Source organism: Schistocerca americana, chromosome 6 (genome assembly GCF_021461395.2).
Source record: "Schistocerca americana isolate TAMUIC-IGC-003095 chromosome 6, iqSchAmer2.1, whole genome shotgun sequence".
NCBI lineage: Eukaryota > Metazoa > Arthropoda > Insecta > Orthoptera > Acrididae > Schistocerca > Schistocerca americana.
This window is the reverse complement of record NC_060124.1, coordinates 355,420,413-355,447,549: the sequence shown is the minus strand read 5'-3', so window position 1 is coordinate 355,447,549 and position 27,137 is coordinate 355,420,413. Positions and strand designations below refer to the sequence as shown.

Genomic DNA, 27,137 nt, shown 5'->3' with positions numbered 1-27,137 from the left:
GCCATTCAAATACTCTACGATCCCCTTGAAAATGTCCTCTACAGATGAGGATGAAACGTTGGGTTTTAATGTGAAATCCATTCGACCATAGCATAATAGCCTGGAACAGTTTATTAATTGTGACTACAGAGCATATTTTGTTTTCATGTGCAGCTCTAGTGAGAGAAGCCTGAACTACAAAACAAACATGACTCATGTGTTATTGTCATCAACTAGAGAAGAGCAGGGAAGTGTAGTTCGATATTTGTGGGCCAAAGAACATAAACCAAGTGAAATTCACAGGGACACATGTGGTGTGTTTGGGGATGGTGGTATGAACCGTAGTAAAGTCTACAGATGGTGTGTATTCTTCCAAGAGGGCCTTAGCAATTTGCCATGCTCTAGGTGGCCGGTAACAGTTGCTACCCAACAGTATGTCGGATCCATTGAGGCAGCAATCTTGAATGATCGGTATGTGCAAGTGTGAACCTTATCACAGCAGTTCAACAGTTCCTATGGTGCCATATATGATACTGTTCATGAACACATTGAAATTTTGTAAAGTTAGTGCTTTCTGGGTGTCTAAGAACCTGACAGACAGTGGCAGGTGCCAACAAATGATGACAAGCATTACAACCCAGAACAGCACGAGTCTCTGAAAGGATTTGTCACTGGTGATGAACGTTGGGCATACCACCACACACCCAAAACCAAGCAGGCTTCTATGGAGTGGAAACATGCCCATTCCCCAGTACGAAGAAAATTCAAAGTAACTCAACCTGCTAGGAAAGTGCTTGTGACAATGTTATGGGATATGCACGGAATGTTATTGGTGGACTTTGCTGAAAATGAGAGCACTGTGAAGGCTGCAGCCTACGTTAAAACTTAGAGTAAGTTGCATTGCATCCTTCGTGACGAACACCATGACATTAATGCTTCACGACAAACCTCGCCCCAAGTTGCTGCTCCTGTTCATGAGAAAATCAGCAGATTTGGGTGGGAGATGCTCCAGCATTCATCACACAGTCTGGACCTTGTACAGTCCGACTCTCATCTGCTTGGTCCCTTGACGGAATTTCTGGCCCATAAATGCTTTGCAACAGATGCAGAAATGAAATCAGCAGCCCGGAGATAGCTATACAACAAGCAAATGGACTTCTACCAACAATGCATATTGAAGTTGGTACCACAATGGGAGAAACGTGTTGAGAACTTTGCTGATTATGTAGAGAAGTAGGTAAGAGATGTAAGTTTGTTTGTGGTTTTTTGTGGTTTTTGTTACCTATTAAACCTTTTGGTAATAAAACTATTGTGCATTTATTCCAATTTTCTCTCGTACTTACTAAAATAAGCTCAGCTTATAACCCCATTTAAAATGATAAAGAATATTCCAGAACGGCAACCACAAACAAAAATAAAGACAAGATATCACTTATTTGCAGAGAATTTCTCAATTTCTTCATGGAGTGTCAATGTGGCACTATGTCTCTGCCCTGAAATATTACAAAAAATGACCTGAATTGCTGTTAAAAACAGAATTTATGAAACTATGTTCCTATGAATGGAACCACTGTCAGCAGCTGGTAATTTTAAAGTTCAACTTTTGACACAAGTATTTAGCAACATTCTTTCTACTATGAGGTAAGTACAGTATTTCCATATGAGAAAAGAAAATCATTAGTTCTTCTTAAAGACTTATCAGAAATTATATACATCATACCTTGTCTTCTATACATTGAATATCAGGGTCAACTCCAAGGACACTCACGACAGCATCAGAGAACTCCTGAGCAGAGAATCCTTCAGCATAATCCATTTTGATGCCAGCTTTGGGCAATATGTGATCCATTCCATATGCTTCCAACCATTCCAGACCCTTGCTGAAGTACTTAAGCTCTGAATTAAGGTCTGGAAGACTTGCAGCACAAGTACCATGCCTCTGCCACTCATGCTTCCACAATGCAGATTCCGTTCCATTATAGACATTGATCCAGTACTGATCCAGCTTCTGCCTGATGGGTTGTAAGGCATTTAAATCAAAGTGTAAACTTGAATTGCAGTACTGGGGACCCCTCGTGCCCAGCTTGGATGGCCTGTGTCAAAACAAATAAGTTTCATCAGTTCATTGGAAACATTACCAAAGAATAAGTAGTTCCCAAACTATGCACATTAATTGAAAAGGATGTAACGTAGGGGTGATAGCGTATCTATTCGGATAACAAGTATGTAGGGCACAATTGTTAACAGTTCTTTGCTCATTAAGGAACATCATTCTGCTCTCCAATAATGTAAAAATGCACATAAAGTATGAAATAGCAATTAAGGCAGATAAGAAAACCTTTCACATGAGCATCGCAAATAACTCATGGACACAGTAAGTCACTTTTTAGATTTGCATAATTTTTCAAAATAAAGTAATTTGCAGAGGGACATTTTGTATAAGAACTGCAAACAATATCCACAGAGGTTCAAAGTTTTTACTGGTGTGATAAGTGCACATTAGCTCCCCTTCTCTCAGCTTAAATTGCATCAGTGGTACTGCTGCATATACATTAATTTTTTAATTATTGATTTATGATCTGTATCATTAGTAAGGCATGAAACTTAAGTAGGTGCACAAAATGAAAATTCAATTCATAAAATTGTTAAATTCAAAAAAGAGACATTTGAACTGGCTAGTCTTAAACTTCAGCTTGTGTCATTCATTATAGGAGCATACAATATTATTGTGGCACACTTAGTTTTCAAAACAGAGACTGATTTTTCTGAGCAAATACTGGAAATAACTGGAGATTGGATGACGGCGAGGACACTGTCCATGTTGTGTATTAATGACCTGGCTGAGAAAACTAATGCTAACTTCCGACTCTTTGCAGATGATGTAGTTACCTAAATGGATGACTATCTGGGAAAAAAATTGCATATTCAATCAGATATTGACAAGATTTCGAAGGGGTGTGAAGATTGGCAACTTGCTTTAATGTTCAGAAATATAAAATAGTGTACCTATTTAAAGAACAACAAAATCATAGTATCTTATGACTACAATATCCATCAGTCACAGTTTTAATCAGTCAACTTATAAAAATATAACAGAGCAACAGTTTGTGGTGACATGAAATGAAATGACCAAATAAGGTTAGTGATAGATAAAGCTGGTAAGATATAGGGAAAAGATAGCTTACAGAAAACTGACAGACGATACTGATTATTTACAATCGAGAGCAGTGTGAATTGTCATGTTTGATGATGAAAAACCGAAACCTGGAGACACTTGTAGATAAATATCAGCTGTTCCATGAAAGCCTACTTACAAAATTTGAAGAACCAGTACCAGTACCAAATAAGTTCACTACCATTTGCTTGTGGCTTGCCTGTGAACAAGCATTTACAATGGGGGTGGGAAGGGGGGGGGGGCAAAAAGTGCATGAGAGACCAAGCATAGTGTGCCAACCACTGCCTTAAAGGTTTTTTATTTTCCCCCTAATTATGGGCACACTGTTTTCACTCTGTACGGCATTAATTATAGTAGCAATGTAAACTGTGAAATTCAGACATTTTTGTGAACACGCTGTTTTTGCAAGCAACATGCTTAATGAAAAGAAAAATTATATTAATGTGTCTGAATTTCTACGCAAGCATGAAACATTTATCACTGATCCGCACCTCCTTTATGCCAAAACCTAGCAGCTATGTCAATTGAAACATTACGCTGGCATCCACAAAAGTCTAGCACCTACAGTCTTGTTCGTAGCGACTGGAGACAAGTTACATCAGTAATTGCTTTGCATTTCAGTAGCTGTCACATCTCAGCTAGTTCCTGATGTCTACAATGACTTTTACAAATAAAGGATATTACGACAGTACTTATAAGGGATATAATGTCAGCAAAGAAAATATATATATATATTATAAAATATACACGCGACTCACATAGGCTACTTAATAAACAATCCACTTAGTGATTTCTTGTAAGGGGGAGGGGGGGGGGGGGCATGGGAGATACCGAGACTGCGGGGAAAACAATTATTAATTCACTTCTAACGTTCTAAAAGAAACTGTGATACGTTTGTGATATAATTACAGTAACATAAACATGAGCCCACAAACATATTCATTTATTTCGTATATTTTAATTTCACGTTACGGGTGTTTCATCAATTTATTGTGCTGCTCCTTTTCAATGAAAAGAAGTATATCTTGGGTCTCTCCACTCCTTTCCCGCCACACTGAAACCAGTGACGAATTTATTGTCCTTCTCTGGTCTCCAGTTAGAACTTCAGCGCGCTTCGATAACTTTCTACCAAGCATGTTTCCTTTTGTTTGGCATTTTGTGCAATGGATCTCTTAGGATCCGGAAGTCCCTGTACCTGTGGTATCTAAATTTTAGTATTATCAACATTACATTACATTCTGCCGTCTCCGTCGCTCACATAACTTATGCTATATAATAATCAAAGCGTAAAATAGCAGACGCATGCCCTCTATACTGCAGTGCCTGTACAGAAGTCACTGTGAGCACGTGAAATTTCTTTGATGGTTACAAATAAGCTAAAAGGCCGTCTACGATCAGGGACAAAAAGTGACTGCAAGAATCTACGAATGCGGACTGAACACGACCGAATGCTGTTAGCTCGCTCTCCAACGAAAGATTGCTTTTGTTATAGAAACAACTCAAATACAATACAGAATAACACATACTCCACTATAATTTTCATTAACTCTGCAGTCTGCCCTCTTTCGCGCTCAACACCCTATCTTCGGCCAAAATTCACCACATTTCTCTGTTAATATGTAGTACTATAGCAGGTTCGTGATAACTCTGCACTATATTTTTTTCATTAATTTAACTTTGATCAAGGGAGTAAGACTACTTTTTTTCAATGGTTCTTTAACGAAAACAGATAAACCGAAAGGACGCAATTTATTTTTATGTGGGTTGTGATTTTTATAGTGCCAGAAATTAATCTTCCGTACAACTATCTACTTGTAATATAGGACACGTCATTATACTTACAATACGGACAATATATAGATATATGCCTCCTGATCGCACTGTAAACTAATCCAATTTTGTTGAATAAGCTCTGACGGGAAACAGAGGCAAAGTGTTTGTTTTCGATATATTCTAAGCATTAAATTTATTTGTCCCTATTTAGCTGTCGCAAAATATTTCTACACTTTTTATTTACAATTCGCGTCATTATGTCAATCATTTGCGCATGAATTGGAAGGTATTAAAAATACGTTTTCGGGCAGTACTTGTCTTCGCGCTACGTGTTGGCAGCATTTACGTGCGTGAAGTACTGCCAGTAACTTGTGAAATATGTTCACGATATTTGATTTTAAAAAAAATGATACAGTCGTTCTCGAAATGGCTGCATGTAAAAACTCACGTTTAACCTTTAAAATATTTTCTCATGATAGGATGTTTTTCTTGTACCGGTGATTAATGCCATTCGTTGATACTGTTGCGCAACAACAGATAACGCAGGACGCGACTCGCTGTTCGAGTTGCGGCGTGGGTTGGAGGTACATGCAGTATCTAAAACTTCGTATTTAGTGCAGTTGTGGAGTAGTGTTGTTTGGAGATACAAGAATTTACGCAGCTTGAGACGTCCTTTCGAATTCCGTAGGTAAGGTCACTATTTTGAGAAATTTGAGGGTTACTTGTTTGTAGGCTAAAGACATAGTACTCGTGTTGGAGGTACGTGCAGTGTCTAAAACTTCGTTTTTAGTGCAGTTGTGGAGTAGTGTTGTTTGGAGGTACAATAATTTACGCAGCTTGAGACGTCCTTTCGAATTCCGTAGGTAAGGTCACTATTTTGAGAAATTTGAGGGTTACTCGTTTGTAGGCTAAGGACATAGTACTCGTGTTACATAGGGAAAAGGTCATGCATTTTTCTCACCCAAAATTATGATAACAGTACTCATGAATTCTCATTGCGGATAAAGGTATTTGTTACGAAAACATTGGAACTGAGTTAAGGAAAGTGGTCTTCGAATAGCACTCCGTATCATAATCATTACATATGACGAACTTGAATGGTCCGTAATCGGTTTTCATTCTGGCTCACCTTCTATTTGCCTACCGAACCAGTTACCACGTTTGTAAACAACATGATTTATACGTAATTTTACGGATGTTTTCAAGACAAAGTTGCTCTTGAAAAATGTTAATTGCCTAGCGTAATGAACCATGTTAACAAAAAATTATTATATTATTTTCATGATTGTCGTATTAATTAATCCATAGTTGACATATAAAGAGCATCTCCTGCAGGTGATGTTGTTTGCAGTCTCCTGCAGGTGATGTTGTTTTTTCTGTTATTCTTTCACAGTTGACTGATGAATTTTAAAAAAACTAATTGTACCATGGTTTGGAGTCTACATTGTACTAGAGGATCCTGAATACCAGTGTGGGTAAGTCAGGTGAAAGGTCAGAGGCAGTCAGGAAATGAACCATGTTTAATGAAGCACCTTGATGTAAACCAACCTTCAGGTTGAGGAAGGCTTCACTTATGAATAGCCTCTGTTAATTCAATCCCTCATTGTTATGAAGTTTAAGAATATTTTAAATTAAATTTGTTCAGTGTGTTGCTAATAGGACAAAGCCCTCTCTTTGGTTCATACCTTCTCCCAAGAATTAACAAATGCTTTGTATTTCGGGGTTGTCAAAAGTACAATACTCCAAAATTTTCTGTTTATAATTATTGCTGGCAATTGCACTGTCGATTCCAATTTCGATGGGCTTCCAGGATAATTAAAAAACTAAAGTGCCAAATCCCAGATCGTCAGCTTTTGTTGTGTACTGGAGCTTCTCAGAGAAATTCATACACTTTCGGTGTATCCTGTTAGTTAGAATACGTAGAAAATTGCAAATGATTGATATCCTTATGTAAAAGTCACAGATGTTCAATAATATTTGAGAAAATAAGTAAATAAAATAAAGGAATCAAATTAGGCATTGAAATTCCTGTGGGTTGCCCTTTTTTTTACAAATCTAATTCAGAAAAGTTCATTTTATTCTTGCTTTGAATCTTAAGTGACCACAAGATAACACAGCTGATTTCTACTTGAGTCTCTACCAGTTGTAATGTTCTTGGGTCTTAAGAAAAACAATATATCAAGTGCATTTAATTTTTGAAGTGATGCAGTTGTGATTGGAAGAATGTCATAATTTGTGATCATCGTGGAGTAAGTTAACAGCAACAACACTCATCTTGTTTCAGATGAAAGAAGTGATTAGTGACTGAAGAAATCCTAGGACTGACTGGGGATCGGAAACCAGTTCTATGGATTTTTGGTGTAGCACTTACCCAATGAGCCGCCAATCCAAACACAGGTAGGAACACAAGAAATTTTAATAGCATTCATGCACTTCTCAAGGTGGTCAAGATTTTGGTGCTTAAACCTGTCTTAGTCCTCAACAGCAGTTATGCTGAGGTCACCAAGTATATTTAATAAAATTTGTCAGGAGATGAAAATCCATTCTATATGGCTGATTACTGCCTCCTGAAAGGAAGTGTTCACACCGCATGGATGTCATTGTCTTGAAAGACCAACCCATTACCAAAATGTTGACTTTAGGGTCGGACGCCGGCCGCGGTGGCCGAGCGGTTCTAGGCGCTACAGTCTGGAACCTCGCGACCACTACAGTCGCAGGTTCGAATCCTGCCTCGGGCATGGATGTGTGTGATGTCCTTAGGTTAGTTAGGTTTAAGTAGTTGTAAGTTTTAGGGGACTGATGACCTTAGAAGTTAAGTTCCATAGTGCTCAGAGCCATTTGAACCATTTAGGGTCGGACAGTAAGTTGGAGGATTGTGTCACAATACTGCATATCCCTCAAATTACCTCTGATAGTGACAAGAGACATCCTACAAACGCACATGAAACCAGCCTTAGCAATCACAGGCCCTGTAGACCATGCACTGCATCAATGATCTGCTTTCACTGCATTCTATCTCTCGCAGCCTCTATTCCTAATGATGCGATGCCCTTCTCTGTCATCTTTCCGCCTTGTATGGGTTCGCCCCAAATCGTCTTGTTGCCAGGAGAGTTCCTTCAAATGCTTTTTTGGTGATTCTGTCGTTTTCCAAATCTTGCCACATGTCCAGCCCAATGCGGTCTCCTACTTTTTAATTTCTGGATGATAGTGGGTTGCTTCATTAACTGATAAATTTCGTTGTTCTTTCGAATTCTCCATACACCAATCTCAAACACAGGTCGCCAGATCCTTGTCATTACTTTTCTTTCAAACACATCAGTTTTTCTCTTTCATTCTTTGTAAGCGTACAGCTTTCTGAATCGTACAGTACTATGGGGTAGATGATAGTGTTGCATATCTTTATCTTTGTGGTGATTGACAAAGCTTTACTTTTGAGTGGGTTGTTTAGTGAGTACAGACATCTTGACCCTGAGGCTATTCTTTCATTTATATTCACTGTTATGATATTTTTACTGTTGAAACGTGATCCAAGGTATTTAAACTGGAGAACTTCTCTGAATTGAGAATGCTGGTCAATTTCAAAGTAAGGATTGGGGTTTGTGACTCAACCTATTTCCATATGTTCTGTTTTCTCTTGGTTAATCAAAAGCCCCATTTTGCTGGCACTGTGCCGGAGAGCTCTGTACATGTCTTTCAGTTCTTCTTCAGTTTCCCTCAGCAGCACTATATTATCTGCATGAGTCAGGAGTTTTACTTCACTGTGTTTGAATTGGAGACCATTGTAAAGATGTAAATTACTCTCCGAAACAACTTTCCCTAATGCAAGGTTGGAGAGGACACATGAAAGAGCATCTCCCTGTTGTAAGCCTGTTTTAATTGGAAAGGTGGGACACATGGATCCTCTGAACTTCACTGCTGCCTGGGAGCCATCCGTGTACAGTTGTATCTTCCTAATGATTTTACTGGGTATACTAAATTCTCGTAATGTGTTGTAGAGGCTACTTCTGTGGATGCTGTTGTAGGTTTGCTGGAAATCAATGAAGAGACAGTGGATGTTTTTGTTAAATTCCCAGTATTTCTCAAAGATCTGTCATATAGTAAACAAATTATCAGTTGTGGAACGGTTTGTTTGAAATCCAGCCTGGTAATCTTGAATAATGCTTTCTGCATAAGGTTTAAGTTTTGCCAGAATGATCATTGAGACGATTTTGTATGTCATGGTCAGAAAACAGATTATTCTGTAATTTCCACATTTCATTCTATTTCCTTTCTTGTGTATTGGACAAATTACTGGTGTTTTCCAATCTTCTGGCAGTGTTTCAGTTTTCCAGATCCTTGTGATAAGGTTATAAATGTCTTTGTGTAGTTTGCTTCCGTCCTATTTTAACATCTCTGCTGGTATTTGGTCCTCATCTGCTGCCTTGTTGTTTTTGAACTTTTGAATGGTGTGGACCACTTCCTGTTCTGTGATTCTACATTCGTCATTATTAATGTTGTCACTCTGAGACGTTGCGTAGCTGAAGGTTATGTGTGGATCAGTGTAATTTAACATTTCTGAGAAATAATCTTTCCATCTTTCTTGGATATCTTCCAGCTGCGTTAGCATATTTTGATTTTTATCTTTTATGAATAGGTTTTCACTTCAATAAGCTCTCTTACTTTTCTTTGTATACTGAAACAACTTCTTTGAGTTTCCATTCCTGCTTTCCACTTCTATAGATTCTAGTACTCCAGTTAGATATTTCCTTTTCTCTGTTTGTAGAACTCTTGCTGTTTCTCTTCTAACCGCCTTGAAGATCTCTCTCCTGTCCTCACTCTCCTTATTATGCAGCCACAGCAGTCTGGCTTCTTTCCTCCTTTCTACTGCTCTCTGGCACTTTTTGTTGAACCATTTCAGTTTCTTCATTTTCTTTTTCTTGCCCAATGTTTTTTGTGCTGCATCTGTTGCTACAGTCTTCATTCTTTCCTAAGCCTTCTCGACACTATTTTCCTCATCAGCTTCTTGCAATGCTGTAAATCGGTTATTTATTTCAATCGCATAGGCTTATTTGACAGACAGTTCCTTCAGTCATTCAATGTCTAAATTAGGTTTTGGTGTGGCTTTTGGTTGTTGATTCCCAATCATTATGATTTTCATCTTTCCTACCACTAGGAAATGATCTGAGCCAATCTCAGCTCCTCTTGCTGACATCTCTTTTAAATGAAGTGAAATGTTGATCTGTCATAACATGGTCAATCTGATTTACTGTTTTGCCATCTGGAGAACACCATGTACCTTTGTGCATATCTTTGTGAGAGAACATCGTCGAGCAAATTCTCATATTCTTTGACAGTGCAAAGTTGATCATTTTTAATCCATTTTCGTTTGTGGGCGAGTGCTTGCTATGTTTTCCTGTTGTGGGGATGAACATATCCTCTTTACCCATTTTTCTATTAAAGTCCCCTAGACCATACTGTGTACAAAAGCTGCATTATCCTGTTCAGAGCTGGAGACACGGAGGACCATATTGAACTACACTGAGATTACAGGTTTGTTTTTACTTCCATTGCACAGTTGACTAGATTGTGATTTACTGTTGTCAGTAGAGTATTGAAAAAGAAGTTTCTGATTTTGAAACCAAAAAAAAGTGCAAATTATGCTATTCACTTGAATGGCGCAAAATATTTCATTGGGCAGTTTATGCTGATCATATTTTTCTTGGCCTGCCTCCAGATCACACTGTACAAGCATCACAACTGTATATCGGCAAATGCTATTAAAGATTTAAAGGAGACACGTAAATGAAGTAGTGTGGTATTCACACAGTAGGATATGGATGAAAACTGTGGAACAACATGTTCAGTATTTACTCCAGTTACTTTTTTATGGAAGTCTGTAGCATGTAGTAGGTCCTACGACAGATAAGGTACGCAGGTTCATGCATTTTTCCATATGAGTCTGAACTGTGTCCAGACAACCCATATTATTTGCTGTAAGCAGGTTAGCAGTCTTCTACCAGGGTGCCTGTCTGTGTGTGGATATATATACGGCACAATAGACAGAAACTGTATCTGGTCTATAGTAGAGTGTATTCCGTGCACAAGTGTACATTCCAGTGTCTTGTCATATGGAGTCAGAAGTTCTAGGAGTAATTTGTTGTGAAGATATTACACTGCCAAGGATAGTGTTGAATCTTATTTTCAGAGATTGATTGCTGTACGCTATAATCCAAAAATCCATTTTTTTATGTAAATGCCTTTAATATGCATCTACAGTTTGTAACAATTGAGGTCACGTCACCTCAATTGAAAGAACAGGAACATCTCTGTCAGGTGGCAGTTTGTTCACGCTAGATGGAACATCAACATAATTTTTGCTTTGCTCAGTATTAAAAGCAAAAGTTAGGTTAAGAGATATCTTCCATCTTATTAAAAATCGGAATGTAAAGAACAACTGAGAGGACAAGAGGGAATGAATCAACACTGACTACTATGAGGGGTGTGCAGTAAGTTATTTTTCTTCTTCTTCCGAAGGCAGGTTGGTTTAATTCAGGACTCCACTACACCATTATTATTCCTTGTCCTTTTGGCTACAAAACTCAATTTTTCAACATAACCTCATTCTGTGTGATGGTCTTACACTACCTTACTGGGAGGGCCTGTATGCCTGCATGGTACCACTCTATTGATCGACATTGGAACCAACATTTGCTGCATCAATAACCTCATCATCATACACATACTACTCCCTGCAGAGTGTATCCTACATTGGGCCAAACAGGTGGAAGATGGAAGGTGCGAGATCGGAGCTGTGGGGTGGATGAGGAAGAACAGTCCTAATAAGTGTTGTGAGCCCCTCTTGAGTTTTGAGACTTGTGAGGCTTGCAATGTCATGGAGAAGTATAATTTCATTTACCTTTTTTTGGCAACAAACATCCTAAAGCTGTTTATTCAGTTTCCTGAGGCTATCACAATGTACTTCAAAGTTTTGCATATATTGGTGTCTGTTCTTTCACACAAACACCATTTTTGATCCAGCAGCCATTACAAATTAAGAGACAAAGGAATTACAGACACTGGCTGCAAGCAGGCATTGATTGAAATCAACAGGGAAAGTCGAAAATTTGTGCCTGACTGGGATTCTAATCCATGTCTCCTGCTTACTACCTAGATACGCTGACCACTAAGCCATCTGGATGCAATGTCATTGTAACTGCAGGGACTACCCTAGCAGAACTCCCATCAGATCCAAATTCTCAACTTATCCGCACACATAACGTAGTGCCCCTTGCCCATTATCCTCATTACTCACAGCATTTCGCCGATTCCCGTAAGTGTTTGAGCATGGATGCATCTGCACTGAAAGAAATAATTGGCCATATCATCTTGTGGCGTCATGTCCAAAAGTACAGACTCCATTTTTGATCCAGCAGGTACTATGAATCAAGACACAAAGGAATCTGTGCTGTTTTCTATTGACTGTGTATGTAAGTTAATGTATTAACTATTCCCTGGAAGCGCAGGTACCAGATTAAATCATGTAGCAGCTGTTGTGACCTCAAATGTGGTTGTTACCCATGGCAAAATGAATAGTCATGAATTTCAGTTGCACACATAAATGTCAGTTTTAAATTCAAACACTTTGGGTTGATCTGCCAGAACGTGTGCTCTAAGGTACAGTGGAAATAACAGTTTGTTTACAAATAGAAATAACAATAGTCTAAACCTAGTACTAAATTGATTTTTGTGTATGGTCAGTAAAGAAAAAATAAAATAAATAATTTAAGAACATGGTTATGCAGCTCTTAATGAAAACAATGCTTTTTTTCTGTATTGAAGCTGTAAAGTTCTCAGTGAACCCTTATTTCATTAACTTAACAACATGCACATGTAGTGCGTGTTTGGGGGTGTAAAATGCACTGGACTGGAATAAGAAAACTGGAATTCACTAACGGAATGATGGGTGATACTACTATACTATACTATAACCTATACTGAAGGTGTACACACATGAGTGCTGAAAACTAAATTTGGGTTGGGGAACAGTTATACATGAAGTATTCCCTGCCACAGACCATTTGGTGCATTGCCACTATGTAATATGTCGATGAAAACGACAGGATAGCAGTACTAAAAATGCTGCCACAAATACCAAAATGTGGTTCTTTAACCGTACTCTCAAGACAACTGAAGACACACCAGTATCCTGCTATACATATGTTCAAAATACACTCCTGGAAATGGAAAAAAGAACACATTGACACCGGTGTGTCAGACCCACCGTACTTGCTCCGGGCACTGCGAGAGGGCTGTACAAGCAATGATCACACGCACGGCACAGCGGACAAACCAGGAACCGCGGTGTTGGCCGTCGAATGGCGCTAGCTGCGCAGCATTTGTGCACCGCCGCCGTCAGTGTCAGCCAGTTTGCCGTGGCATACGGAGCTCCATCGCAGTCTTTAACACTGGTAGCATTCCGCGACAGCGTGGACGTGAACCGTATGTGCAGTTGACGGACTTTGAGCGAGGGCGTATAGTGGGCATGCGGGAGGCCGGGTGGACGTACCGCCGAATTGCTCAACACGTGGGGCGTGAGGTCTCCACAGTACATCGATGTTGTCGCCAGTGGTCGGCGGAAGGTGCACATGCCCGTCGACCTGGGACCGGACCGCAGCGAAGCACGGATGCACGCCAAGACCGTAGGATCCTATGCAGTGCCGTAGGGGACCGCACCCCCACTTCCCAGCAAATTAGGGACACTGTTGCTCCTGGGGTATCGGCGAGGACCATTCGCAACCGTCTCCATGAAGCTGGGCTACGGTCCCGCACACCGTTAGGCCGTCTTCCGCTCACGCCCCAACATCGTGCAGCCCGCCTCCAGTGGTGTCGCGACAGGCGTGAATGGAGGGACGAATGGAGACGTGTCGTCTTCAGCGATGAGAGTCGCTACTGCCTTGGTGCCAATGATGGTCGTATGCGTGTTTGGCGCCGTGCAGGTGAGCGCCACAATCAGGACTGCATACGACCGAGGCACACAGGGCCAACACCCGGCATCATGGTGTGGGGAGCGATCTCCTACACTGGCCGTACACCACTGGTGATCGTCGAGGGGACACTGAATAGTGCACGGTACATCCAAACCGTCATCGAACCCATTGTTCTACCATTCCTAGACCGGCAAGGGAACTTGCTGTTCCAACAGGACAATGCACGTCCGCATGTATCCCGTGCCACCCAACGTGCTCTAGAAGGTGTAAGTCAACTACCCTGGCCAGCAAGATCTCCGGATCTGTCCCCCATTGAGCATGTTTGGGACTGGATGAAGCGTCGTCTCACGCGGTCTGCACGTCCAGCACGAACGCTGGTCCAACTGAGGCGCCAGGTGGAAATGGCATGGCAAGCCGTTCCACAGGACTACATCCAGCATCTCTACGATCGTCTCCATGGGAGAATAGCAGCCTGCATTGCTGCGAAAGGTGGATATACACTGTACTAGTGCCGACATTGTGCATGCTCTGTTGCCTGTGTCTATGTGCCTGTGGTTCTGTCAGTGTGATCATGTGATGTATCTGACCCCAGGAATGTGTCAATAAAGTTTCCCCTTCCTGGGACAATAAATTCACGGTGTTCTTATTTCAATTTCCAGGAGTGTATGTGAGACTGCTTAGAATCGTGCACCAGAAATAATCATATTGCAAATAAAATATGCCGAAGCCACTTAACAGAAGCCTAGGGCAAAATATCAGCAATGGATATGCCAAAACTGGTATAATCGATTATTCTTCCAAAGAGTACTTATGCAGAAGAAGCAAAACATATATTTACAATGATGTTTAATATGAGACAGTGTACCTTGTGTTATTGACTTTTTTTTTCTCCTGTGCCTGTGTCACAATGTCTAATTTTCAGCTTTCTCTGTATGGTCGTACTGTCGCAAAACCAATTATCATGCAATCTTCAGTGTCGAATTGCTTTTGTGACCGTACACTATTTTTTCCTAAGTTTACACATGAGGTTATTAGACTATCAACGTCCCCATATGCTTCACCTACAGTTCTCATTCCTAAGGGGCAAGGTGAGGATTATAGGCTGTTAGTCGATTACCAAGCCCTTAATGAGAAGGTTATTTGGGAGTCAGTTCCCCTTCCTGACCTCAATAATTATTTCACATGGTTTGCTGGTGGGTGCTATTTTACTGTACTCGATTTAAATTAAGCTCACTATCAGATCCCACTAAGCAAGGAGTCTAAGCACATTACTGCTTTTTTACAGATTGGAATCTGTATGAATTTAATTGGGTACCATTTGGCTTGGCTACTGGGGCTGTCGTTCTTCCACAACTTCTAGATCATGAGTCATGTGTATAATTATCTTGATGCCTTGGTGGTCTATAGCCATTCTTTTCATGAATATCTTTCTCACCTGGAGCAGGTATTGTTAAAGGTTCAGTCTGCTGGATTAACTGTCAAACCATTGAAGTTTACTCTTGCTAGGCAGCAGATCTCTTTCTTTGGGGGCCATTCCACGTGAAGTGTCCTAGGTCTCCCAGCTCGACCATCTTCAATTTTGATGAAATTTCTACAGGATGTACCTGAGGGCCGTACATGAACTTATGCAAAGTTTCAGGCTCACCTGTAACTTGGTTGAGGTGCTAGAGCCATTTTCATGAAGACCACTTTTACAGAGACCGAAAAGTCGTGAAGAAATCGTCAAGTTTGGCATTCCACTGTTCCTAATGTAAAAGAGCTGGACTCTTGCTTTTGGGTATAGTGATACAACTTGTTGTGCTCTACACACAAATGTTGCAAGTAGAGCTCAGAAAGCAATGCATTTGGCATAATCTCAGTTCAAAGTGGGCAACAAATCATGTCACGAGAAATTTGCCCCATTGTTTAACGAGGCATAAGTAGTGGAGAAAGTGCGCTATGGACCTGGTCTTTTGCCAAACTACTGTCTGTCTGAGTGTTTAGTATATCACAAATTTTGGTCTGGCTTGTGTGTTTAATTACTGTGATACCATCCTGTAAATTTGCTAAAAAACATAAATTTATCAAAATATACCCATGTTCAAAGTTGTGTATCTCAAAATGGGCACCTACCGCATTACATTCATTAACACCATTCAACAGAGCACATTTCATTCTATTAGAAAACTTATTTTCATTTTGGTGTCTCTTTGGGTAAGGTGCAAAAATGTCATATAAAATTTGGAATTTTGTTGATTATGTCTTCATTGTTTAAATATTCATTTTGCTGTTTATTCTGTGATTTTAAACCTGTTTGTGACAGGTTCATTGCTAAATTTAACCATTTAACTGTACTAGAGACTGCTAAATAATTTTTGGAAAGCTGAATGCTTATTAATTTTATTTCTTTTCTTTATTTAGGACTTGACAATTTGATTTTAGTGTCTGAAGCATATCAGGTTGTTGCTAAAATGGAAGAACAAGATCAAGTTAATGTATGCAGTTTTGGAAATGCTGATTCCCCACAGCATTTAACGACATACAGTGCCTTAAAAGGACTGAAAGCTGTAGCGACTTTCCTGAGAAGAACAAGAATTACTTACTAGATGGAGTGGTTTACACTCTACTGAAAATACTCAACTTGCTTCCATCATGAAGCTTTACTCCTAAAAAGATTTGAATTTTTGCAAAGATCATGCTGCAACCCATTTGGCAAGAAAAACCACAATGCACGGAAAAGCTTGCGCTCAATCAACCTGCTAAAAAGGATACCCATGTCTGATATTAAACAGCCAAAAAAATGTGCCCTTCCTGTAGAAAAGAATTTGATACACTGAAATATTCGCAAATGGACATTATGTATCAGTCAGATGAAGATGATGAGACTAATGTTGGTCACAATTTGAATACAAGCTTAACATCTGTTGGAATTACAAGAAAATTGCAGAAGTGGGAGGACTTGATCCCAGTGAATTGGAGCAACCATCCACAAGCAAGCAATGCTAGACTTGCTCAGATTACATTGAGCTGATCCAAGAATTGCAAGAAAAATTACATATATCAAATAATAACGAGAAAATTCAAATTTTGACCTTAGTTCCCCAAAGCTGGTCTATCAAAAAGACTATGTAAGAATTTTGTGTTGCAGAAAGAATGGTAAGGAAGGCTAGAAAGTTAAAAGCTGAACAGGGAATATTGGCACAGCCCGAAGGTAAATGTGGGAAGCAGCTTTCTGAGGGTGTGAAGGCAAGAGTCATAGAACATTTTTATGATGAAGAGTTTAGTCGGATTTGTCCAGGAAAAAAGGACTGTATTACTGTTCGGATAGATGGAGAAAAGGTTAAACAACAAAAATACTTATTACTGAGCAACTTAAAAGAAATGTTTGTTGTGTACCACAATAAAAATTGATCGGAAATTGGATTTTCCAAGTTTTGTGAATTAAGGCCAAAGTGGTGTTTGACTGTAGGCACAGCTGGTTCACATTCAGTTTGTGTCTGCACAATACATCAAAATGTGAAACTAATGGTGGCACATAGCTCAATAAAAGAAGATTACAAAATTTTACTGAGCAAAATTGCCTATAATTTGGAAACAAAGGATTGCATGCTTCATCGCTGTGAAGTATGTCGAGGAACAGAAGCTCTAAATGAATATTTGGAAAGCGCTTTTGCAGATATTGATCCTGAGGATACAGTTCAGTTCAAACAATGGACCCACACTGATAGAGATACACTTGAAGCCAGAGAAATGACAGTTGAAGAATTCATTGAACTATTAGTTACAAAACTGTTGGCCCTTTCTACTCACCATTGCATTGCAAAGCATCAGAGCAAGCATTTGGCAGTTCACTGAAGGAGGTCTCAAGCCAGGAGAATTGATTATATTAATGGATTTTGCAGAAAATTACTCCTTTATTGTCCATACCCAGTGCAGGGATTCCATTGGGAAAATAGTCAAGCTACAATACATCAATTTGTCATTTACTACAAAAGTAATGAAGACCTAAAGAGTGTCAGCTACTGCACAATCAGTGATTGCATCCGACATGACACAGTTGTAGTGCATGTGTTTTTTAACGTACTTGACCAAATCCCATAAGTGCATTTTTAAAGAAATTAAGCATATTCATTATTTTAGCAACAGTTCTACAGCGCAGTACAAAAATTTTAAGAGCTTCCTAAATCTTTGCCATCATCAAAAAGATTTTGGCTGTACTGCAGAATGGAATTTTTTCTGAACAAGACATGGGAAATCACCATGTGACAGAATTGGGGGCACAGTTAAGTGTTCAGCGGCAAGAGCGGGTCTTAAACACCCAATTGACAACCAAATCTTAACACCAACTGATCTGTTTGAATATTGCAAAAAATGTTCATGGCATTGAATTTATTTATATTAAAAACGAAATTATTGAAGATGCAACAATTGATCAAGAGAAACGTTTTTGAGGGCGGATGTACAGTGTCTGGTACAAGAGACCATCACCATTTTGTGCCAATTGATGAAAAGTGACTTATGATTCACAGAGTATCAAATGATACATTGTTCTTTATAGCAAATGTTAACCGACATGCTAAAGTTGCTACTAAACATGTTGTCATTAATGAACTACAGCCTGGCCAGTATATTACTTGCGTTTATGATGGAAGATGGCGGATAGGAAATACCTGTGAAGTTTCATGTGAAGAAAAAGATGCCTTGATTAATTTCATGCATCCTTGTGGAGCTGCTCAATCATTTCATTGGCCTACTAGAAGAGACATATGCTGGATCCCAGAACAACAGATAATTGCAGTCCTAGCTGCTTCAATGATGGGGCATCAATACAGTTTGCCGGAAGCAATAGTTTTGGACATCAGCAACAAATTTAAAACATTTAACAATTTAAGAATTCTGTATTACGGCTTGGGAACCACAGAGTGACCAAAAAAAGGCTTGGGAACCTGCTAGATACCCATATTCAGACTTGGGAACCTGCTAGATATTCACATTCCAGTTTGGGAACCTGCTAGACACCCACTTTCAGGCTTGAGAACCTGCAGTAAAGAAACCCACCCGTGGCTGATTTTGCATAGCTATCCGGCGTGGCCCCTTGTTAATGAGGTTACCAGTCTTGAGATAGGTAGTGGCATAGCCACCATGGACCAATGCAATGATTTTAGGAACTACCAAAAAAGTCAATAGTTTAGGCAAATTTTTTGCACCTTACCCATAGAGACACCAAAATTAAAATAAGTTTTTCTAATAAAATGAAATATGCTCTGTTGAATGGTGTTAATGAATGTAATGTGGTAGGTGTCCATTTTGAGATACATGACTTTGAACTTTGGTATATTTTTATACATTTATGTTTTTTAGCAAATTTACAGGATGGTAGCACAGTAATTAAGCACACACGCCAGGCCAAAATTTGTGATATACTAAACATCCAGACAGACAGTAATTTGGCAAAAGACCAGGTCCATAGCACACTTCTCCACTACTTATGTCTTGTTAAAACTATGGGACAAATTTCTCGTGACATGATTTGTTGCCCACTTTGAACTGAGATTATGCCAAATGCATCGCTTGCTGAACTCTACTTGCAACATTTGTATGTAGAGCACACAAAGTTGTACCACTATACCCAGAAACAGTGGAATGTCAAATTTGACGATTTCTTCACGACTTTTCGGTCTCTGTAAAAGTGGCCTTCACGAAAATGGCTCTAGCACCTCAACCATGTTACAGGTGAGCCTGAATCTTTGCATAAGTTCATGTAGGGCCCTCAGGTACGTCCTGTACAAATTTCATCAAAATTGAAGATGGTCGAGCTGGGATCATCTTCTAAACTGGGACACTTGACATGGAATGACCCTTGGGTCACCTGGATTCGAAGAATGGTATTAGGGTTGATCAAGAATAGACATCCGATTTGAGAAAATTTCCTCCCCCAAAGAAGAAAAAAGGGGTGGGCAGATCCATTTGTATGGCCAATTATTTTCGGAACTTTTTCACCAATTTCACCTAACTTGTTGCTCCCCTTCATGATCTGCATAAGAAGGGAGGAAACTTTGTTTGGGGAGAGAGCTAGAAATTTGTCTTTGGAGCTCTTAGGACTGCCATGGGCAACCCATCTGTATTGGCTATTCTGGACTTTGGAAAGAGATTTATAGTGCAGACTGATGCTCCCAATGCCGGAGTTGCTGCTGTACTTTTAGAGGTAGATTTAGGTGAAAGGTGCCCTTTAGATTTTGCCGCGAGGGGATTAGCAGGTCCTGAACTTAAGTGCTCAGTTTATGAGCGTGAGGCATTGGCTGTCTTATTTAGTCTTGAGAAATATAAATTCGCCAGTCGGGGTGGCCGAGCGGTTCTAGGCGCTACAGTCTGGAACAGCGCGACCGCTACGGTCACAGGTTCGAATCCTGCCTCGGGCATGGATGTGTGTGGTGTCCTTAGGTTAGTTAGGTTTAAGTAGTTCTAAGTTCTAGGGGACTGATGACCTAAGATGTTAAGTCCCATAGCGCTCAGAGCCATTTGAACCAAATACAAATTCTATCTCAAGCATAGAGAATTTGACTTGGAGACCAACAACCAAACCTTGAGTTGGGTCTTGGCATGCCATAGGAAGGCTGGCAGGATTGCAATGTGGGCCGTTCGTATATTTGCCTTCTGTTTCAGAGTGCATCATGTTAGAGACTCCGATAATCAGGTTGCTGATGTTTGATTACGACACTCGGGAACCAAAGGCAGTTCATTGTTGGTCAGTTCACCACTGGGGATCTCAAGGTTAAACAGGATCAGGATCCTATTTTGGACATATTAGGAAGTGTGTGTTGGCTGTGAAGGTTGTTCCCGGCTATTTTTTGAGAAATGATATTTAGTGTTGTTGGGTTGGTAAATTAGCTGAGGCTAACATTTGTTTACCCATCAAATTGGTGTTTTCCAGCTTTCATTATTTTCATGGCACGTTACTGGGTGGTCATTTGGACCTTCATAAGACCCTTGGTAAGATGCACTGTCATCTTACCTGGCCTTCCTTATATTAGGACATTTGTTGTTTTTTAGGACATTTGTTGTTAAGTCGATGACTGTGAACTGTGTAAAATGTGTAAACCCAACGCCACTTCACACAAGGGGTATCGCTATCTTAACAGGAACAGTGCTCAGTGGTTAAATTATTTATTGATTATGGGGGTCCCTTGCCCCGGACTAAGGGAGGGAATTGTTATATTCTGGTAGTAGTGGATGGTTTTTCTAGTTTGTCTGCTTACTTCTGAGCAGAGGAGTCACTGCTTCACTCACTACTCATCATCTTACTAATATGTTATCTTGGCTTGGACTACCTGAGGCTCTTTGAGTGATAATGTTCCTGCCATTGTTTCTAGTGAGTTCAAGTGTTTTTGTTGTAGTAATGCCATTAAGCATATTACTGCAACCCCCTATTATCCTCAGCCCACCTTCTGAAAGGGTTAACAGGGATCTTAATGTCTTAAGCTTTAATCATTTATCAAGTGAAGGCTCAGATCGAGTGGGATATTTCTCTCCCTTAGATCAATTTTGCCTTTAATTCAGCATAGCATGAGGCCAGTAAGCTGGTTCCAGGGGCTCTTATGTTTACCTACCTCCTTAATTCTCCCCTTGCCAACCTGTGGAATATAAAGACCTTTTGCCTGAATGTATCACCCCTGACGTGGTTAAACAGAACTGGGATAGGGCTAGAAGGAATACTGACTTAGTCCATCACCATTGGGGGAGATGTTATAATCGAGGCAGACAACCGTTTCAAGGGAATGTGTAGGATTAGGTTTTCGATCAGAACTATACCGTGGTCAGAGGACAGCATCGTGGAATTACTGGGAAAGTAGCTCCTCATTTTGTGGATCCTTGCTCCATTGATAAGATCGTTAGTTCTGTCGACTCACGTGTTTGGAATCTGGCTACTGGTAGAACTTAAAAGGTTCATGTGAGTCAGGGAAACAGACTAATTAGCCTCTCCCCTTTTTCCCTCCAAACCTGGAAGGGGGGGGGGGCTTTTGGTTTGAGTGGGCAAGGTTGTCTTTCGGTTTGAGTGGGCGAGGTTGAGACGTGGGGCCTCACAGACTATTTTGCATGCCTTGATTCTGGGCATTATTCACTGGCACTTCTATTGGCAGTGCAGATCTATTGTTGCTGATTATCTCCCGCAGAGCGAGTCCTAAGGTAGCCCTTGAGCAGTGTTGGCAGGGCAGTAAGAGCCAGGCAGTGAGTGACAGCAGACTAGAGGGCATCACGGGCCGAGTTCCGGACATAGTGGGTCAATTGGCCATTAGCTCTGTTTATGTCAAGACTTGGTGTAATTGGTTAAGTTGGAGTTACGACATTTAATTGAGTACAGCATCCTGTCCGCACTCACTGATTTGTCCCACCTTGATACTCCATACCATGCAGTACTGGGTGCTGGGAGACAAACTGGATATTTCCAAGATTATCAAATATCTGCCGTATCGTGCATTAACGGCCAGTATTTTTCACACTACGCTACTGCCACCTCTATTACCTGTGCTTTGTGGCTTACTGAAATATTTGTTTGAGCATAATTACCTGAACTAAGCCTCTGTTATTTCTTATTATTTACATTTTTGATCAGTCAAATATTTGGCTGTTTATGTAATTGCGCATTTATTGGGGATTTCTGTGTACCACAGAGAGCTTCATTGTAGTGTGTTTGTGTTGGCTATATGCAGTGTGAAAGACTAAATTCAGTGGTTAACCTTAATCTTAGATTTTTCGATTGATACAGCTGTCAGCTTTTTTGTGCCTTAGTGTACTGGGAAAGTGTTTTGGCGATAAGTGGTGAAAAAGTTTTACAGGTTAAATTGTTATCTTAAGCATTTTTAAGGATTTTGCATTTAATATTTTGTTTGCCTTAACAAATTCCCTGTATTTAACATGTGTGTTAAATTGGTATCTGCATATCATGGAAAGAAGCATTGCTTGTAAGACCTAATTATTAAGTACTGCCTCATAGAGATAGTCTTGTCATATAATTTTCCTATGGTTCGTACAAGGTTCCTTGCCATGTGGTTTGGCTTATTCAGATATTATTCTCTGGCATTTATTGAGTTCTCCTGCGTCAAATTTTATTCAGCTATATGGTTTAAGAGACATTACTTTCACCACTACTATGCATTCTTGATATTTTGTAAATTTAGTTAAGAATAAATTTTTGAAATTTGGTGGCATATTAAGAAGCCTTATATTGACCATTTCTTGCAAAGGTGGCCATTATTATTTGCTTAATTTGTATGTTTGGCTTTTGTTTCACCTAAGTGGTGTTTGTTAACAGCCTTACATAATCTTCTGAGCTTCACGGCTGGTTTTCCAGTGGTTGGTGGCTGGAGGAGCTTGTAGCTGTTATGCTCAGTCTTGTTGTTTACTGGTTGCCTTTGAGGTGCGTTCACGATTGCCTCAGTGTCCTCGTTTGAGCAGCCTGCCACTAAATTTGAAGATAGTAGCGGCTGTATTAAAGTTCTGATCTATGGAAGCTTATTTAAACATACTCACAAACACCACTCTCACACAGCAGTCTCTGGCTACGGGTGGGGAACAGTGATGTGCTACTGATAAGCACGCAGGGGTGAGGTGGAGAAAGGTTAGAGCAGCTATGTGCAGTCGAGAGGTTAGATGGAGGGCAGATGAGAGGTGGGGGGAGGGGGAGGGGAGCAGAAAAAGAGGGAAGTAAAAAGACTGGATGTGATGGTGGAATGAGGGCTGTTTAGCATGATATATTGCAGGGAAAGTTCCCACCTGCGCAATTCAGAAAAGCTGGTGTTGGTGGGAAGGATACATATGGCACAGGCTGTGAAGCAGTCATTGAAGTGAAGGATGTCATTTCGGGCAGCGTGCTCAGCAGTTGGGTAGTCCACTTGTTTCTTGGGCACAGTTTGTTCGTGGCCATTCAAGCGGACAGACTGCTTGTTGGTTGTCATGCCCACATAGAATGCCGCACAGTGGTTGCAGCTGAGCTTGTAGATCACATGACTGGTTTCATAGGTAGCCTGCCTTTGATGGGGTAGGTGATGTTTGTGACCAGACTGGAGTAGGTGGTGGTGGGAGCTTGTGTGGTACAGGTCTTGCATCCAGGTCTATTACAGGGATATGAGCCAGGCGGTAAGGGGTTGGGAGCAGGGGTTATGTAGGGATGGTCCAGTATATTTTGTAGGTTCAGTGGACGGCAGAATACTGCTGTGGGAGGGATGGGAATAATAATGGGCAGGACATTTCTCATTTCAGTGTACGATAAGAGGTTGCTGAAACCTTGGCAGAGAATGTAATTCAGTTGCTCCAGTACTGAGTTAAGAGGCGAACACTCCTCTGTGGCCAGACGGTGAGACTTTGGGAGCTTGTGGGTGTCTGGAAATACAATGCATGGGATATTTGTTTTTTTACAAGGTTGGGAGGATAATGAGGTCTGTGAAGGCTTCAGTGAGAGCCTCAATATATTTTGAGAGGGACCGCTCGTCACTGCAGATGCAACGACCATGGGTTGCTAGGCTCTATGGAAGGGTCTTTTTGGTATGGAACAGGTGGCAGCTGTCGAAGTGGAGGTATTGCTGGTGGTTAGTGGGTTTGATATGGACTGATGTAGCCATCTTCGAGGTGGAGGCTTGTTGGATTGAGTAGGACCGGGCGAAATGAATGGGGGAGAAGGTGTTGAGGTTCTGGAGGAATGTGGATAGGGTGTCCTCACACTCAATCCAGATCACAACGATATCATCAATGAATCTGAACCAGTGAGGGGTTTACGATTCTGGGCATTTAGGAAGGATTCCTCTAGATGGCCCATGAAAAGGTTGGCATAGAATGGTGCCATACCTCGGATTTGTTTGTAGGTAATGCCTTTAAAGGAGAAGTCATTGTGGGTGAAGATATAGATGGCCATGGCGACTAGGAAGGAGGTTGTTGGTTTGGAATACGTTGGGCGTTGGGAAGGGTAGTGTTCAATAGTAGTAAGGCCATGGGCATTAGGGACATTAGTGTAAAGGGAAGTGGCACCAATAGTGACGAGCAGGGCACTGTGTGGTAAAGGGGCAAGAACTGGTATCTTTTATATAGAAGGGTAGGTTCCAGGTAATATGTTGAAGATGTTGGTCTACAAGAGCAGAGATTCTCTCAGTGGGGGCACAGTAACCGGCCACAATGTGGCGTCCTGGGTGTTTGGGTTTATGGACTTTTGGAAGCATATAAAAGGTAGGAGTACGGGGAGTGGTAGGGGTGAGCAGAGGGATGGAATCCGAGGAGAGGTTCTGGGATGGGCCTAAGGATTTGAGGAGTAACTGGAAATCCTGCTGGATTTCTGGAATGGGTCCATTGTTGCAAGGTTTGTAAGTCGATGGATCTGACAGTTGGTGGACTCCTTCTGCCAGATAACCCTTGCAGTTCAAAACAATAGTGGTGGAGCTTTTGTCCGCGGGTAGGATTATAAGTTCAGGATCAGTTTTTAGATGGTGGACTGTGGTTCTTTCTGTGGGTGTAAGGTTAGTTTGCATGTTGAGGAATTTGGGGAATGATGATGAGGCAAGGTTCAAGATTAAGAAATTTTGGAAAGTTAACAGGGGATGATTTGGGGGCAATGAGTTGGATCATGGTTGGCTTGAGAAGTGAACGGGGTTAGGCAGGGTTCAACATTGGTCTTTGGTTAAGTCTGATTGATAGGGTTAGTGGCAAAAAAGTGTTTCCACTGTAGGGACCAGGAGAAGCAGAGAAGGTGCATGATTGAATTTGGGAGTGGGACAAAAGGTGAGCCCATATTTCCATAGGGCTAAGGCTTCTGGAGGAAAAGTTCATGACTGTGTTTCAGGTCTGGATTCTGTGTGGTGGTGGAAGGGAGTTTTGGAGGGTGGGGTAAATGTAGTAGGTCTGCAAGACGGGGTTTGTTAGCTACGAGGGGACATGGGGGAGGTTTGTTGTGGAGGTGACGGACAGTGGTAATCCAAGGTGGGAGTAGCAGGGTGGATAGTTTTTTGAGGTGGTGTTGTGCACATTGCTCTAGTTCCTGGAAGGCAAGAGCTTGAATCTTTGTTATGTGTTCCAGGAATTTGGGATTGCATAGCGGGAGAATGTTGCGGACAGGGAGTAGGTACTGCAAGGAGGTTTGGGCTTGGTTGATGTTGGTTTGCAGGACCATGTTGGTGAGGGCTTGGGATCGACAGAATGTGAACAGATGGAGGTCATTGTGGAAGGAGGGGCGGCAGCCAGAGATGAGTAATTTCATGGTAAGCCCATTCGGGGAGATTCCACAAGCCAAGCAACAACACAGTAACAGTATGTGGGACTGGGTTCTGGCTAGGGATAAGGAAACTTCTATGTGTTAATACTGATGGTGGCAGCAAGGATCCATGGTGGTGGAAACAATGCAAAAAATTACGTAAATAACTTTGAATTACGTCCGAAAAAATTAGCAAGGTTATACCTAAATACATAAAAACATCACAAGAAGGATGAAACAGATGCAGAGTGGGAAAACAAGATGAAATCTGAGTGAGTCGACAATAGCGAAAGGTGAAAATGCACTAAAATTGGTGTGAAGTCACAAGCAAATCAAAGGTAGCAGGTCTGAGGGTGAATAAGTGTGAAGAAGGGGACAGCAGATTGTGACTGGATGAGCTGAAATCAGTGGGTGTGAGCTGGGATAGAATGGAGGGTGGGGAGCGGTTCATAGGATGAGATACGAGATCGTGTGGCACTGGAAATGTGCGGGAAATAACACACGAAAATACGAGAGAGTGATAAATTTGATGATTAAGGATTAATGACATTGTTGGGAGTAATGTGGGATGTAAGACATTGGACCAACAATCAGCATGGTATTGTAGCCATCTATCACGTGCCAAACGATACAGTGTGGCTCGTAAGAAGAGCATGCAGTAAGGCGACAAGAGAAACACAGGTAAGAAGAGAAGAAGGATGGACATTGAGTACAGCGACACATTAGAAAATAGTAACAAAGGAAAACAGCACTGGCTTAGGATCGAAGAAAAACCGTCAGGTAAAAATCAAACAATGGAAAATCCAGGATGGATTGTAACAGTGTTATGAAAAGGAAAGTTGCTACTCACCATACAGCGGAGGTGCTGAGTCGCAGGTAGGCACAACTGCAGTCTGGCAACTGAAGCCACACTGCGGGCATCAGCACGCACAAATACGTGGGGTAACAAGGAGTCGGGGAAGGGGAAGGATAGGAGAGTGGGAATGTGGATCAGTAAAGTGCTGCTGGCATGTGCAGGGACGAGGTGGAGAGA

General features: G+C 41.0%; 1 protein-coding gene and 1 long non-coding RNA gene across 2 annotated transcripts in view; one reads left to right on the top strand and one right to left on the bottom strand.

Annotated features, from left to right (window-relative positions):
- The window catches only part of LOC124619237 (ribonuclease Oy), a 53,161-nt gene that overhangs the window by 14,774 nt on the left and 11,250 nt on the right, over positions 1-27,137 (bottom strand). The window contains exon 3 of the mRNA XM_047145479.1: positions 1,700-2,072. Coding sequence (XP_047001435.1) covers positions 1,700-2,072 — 373 coding nt within the window. The remainder of the gene's footprint in view (positions 1-1,699; positions 2,073-27,137) is intronic.
- Positions 5,468-27,137, top strand: part of LOC124619238 — a 32,068-nt gene continuing 10,398 nt past the window's right edge. The window contains exons 1-2 of the long non-coding RNA XR_006980063.1: positions 5,468-5,615; positions 7,212-7,324. This is a non-coding gene — a long non-coding RNA (uncharacterized LOC124619238). The remainder of the gene's footprint in view (positions 5,616-7,211; positions 7,325-27,137) is intronic.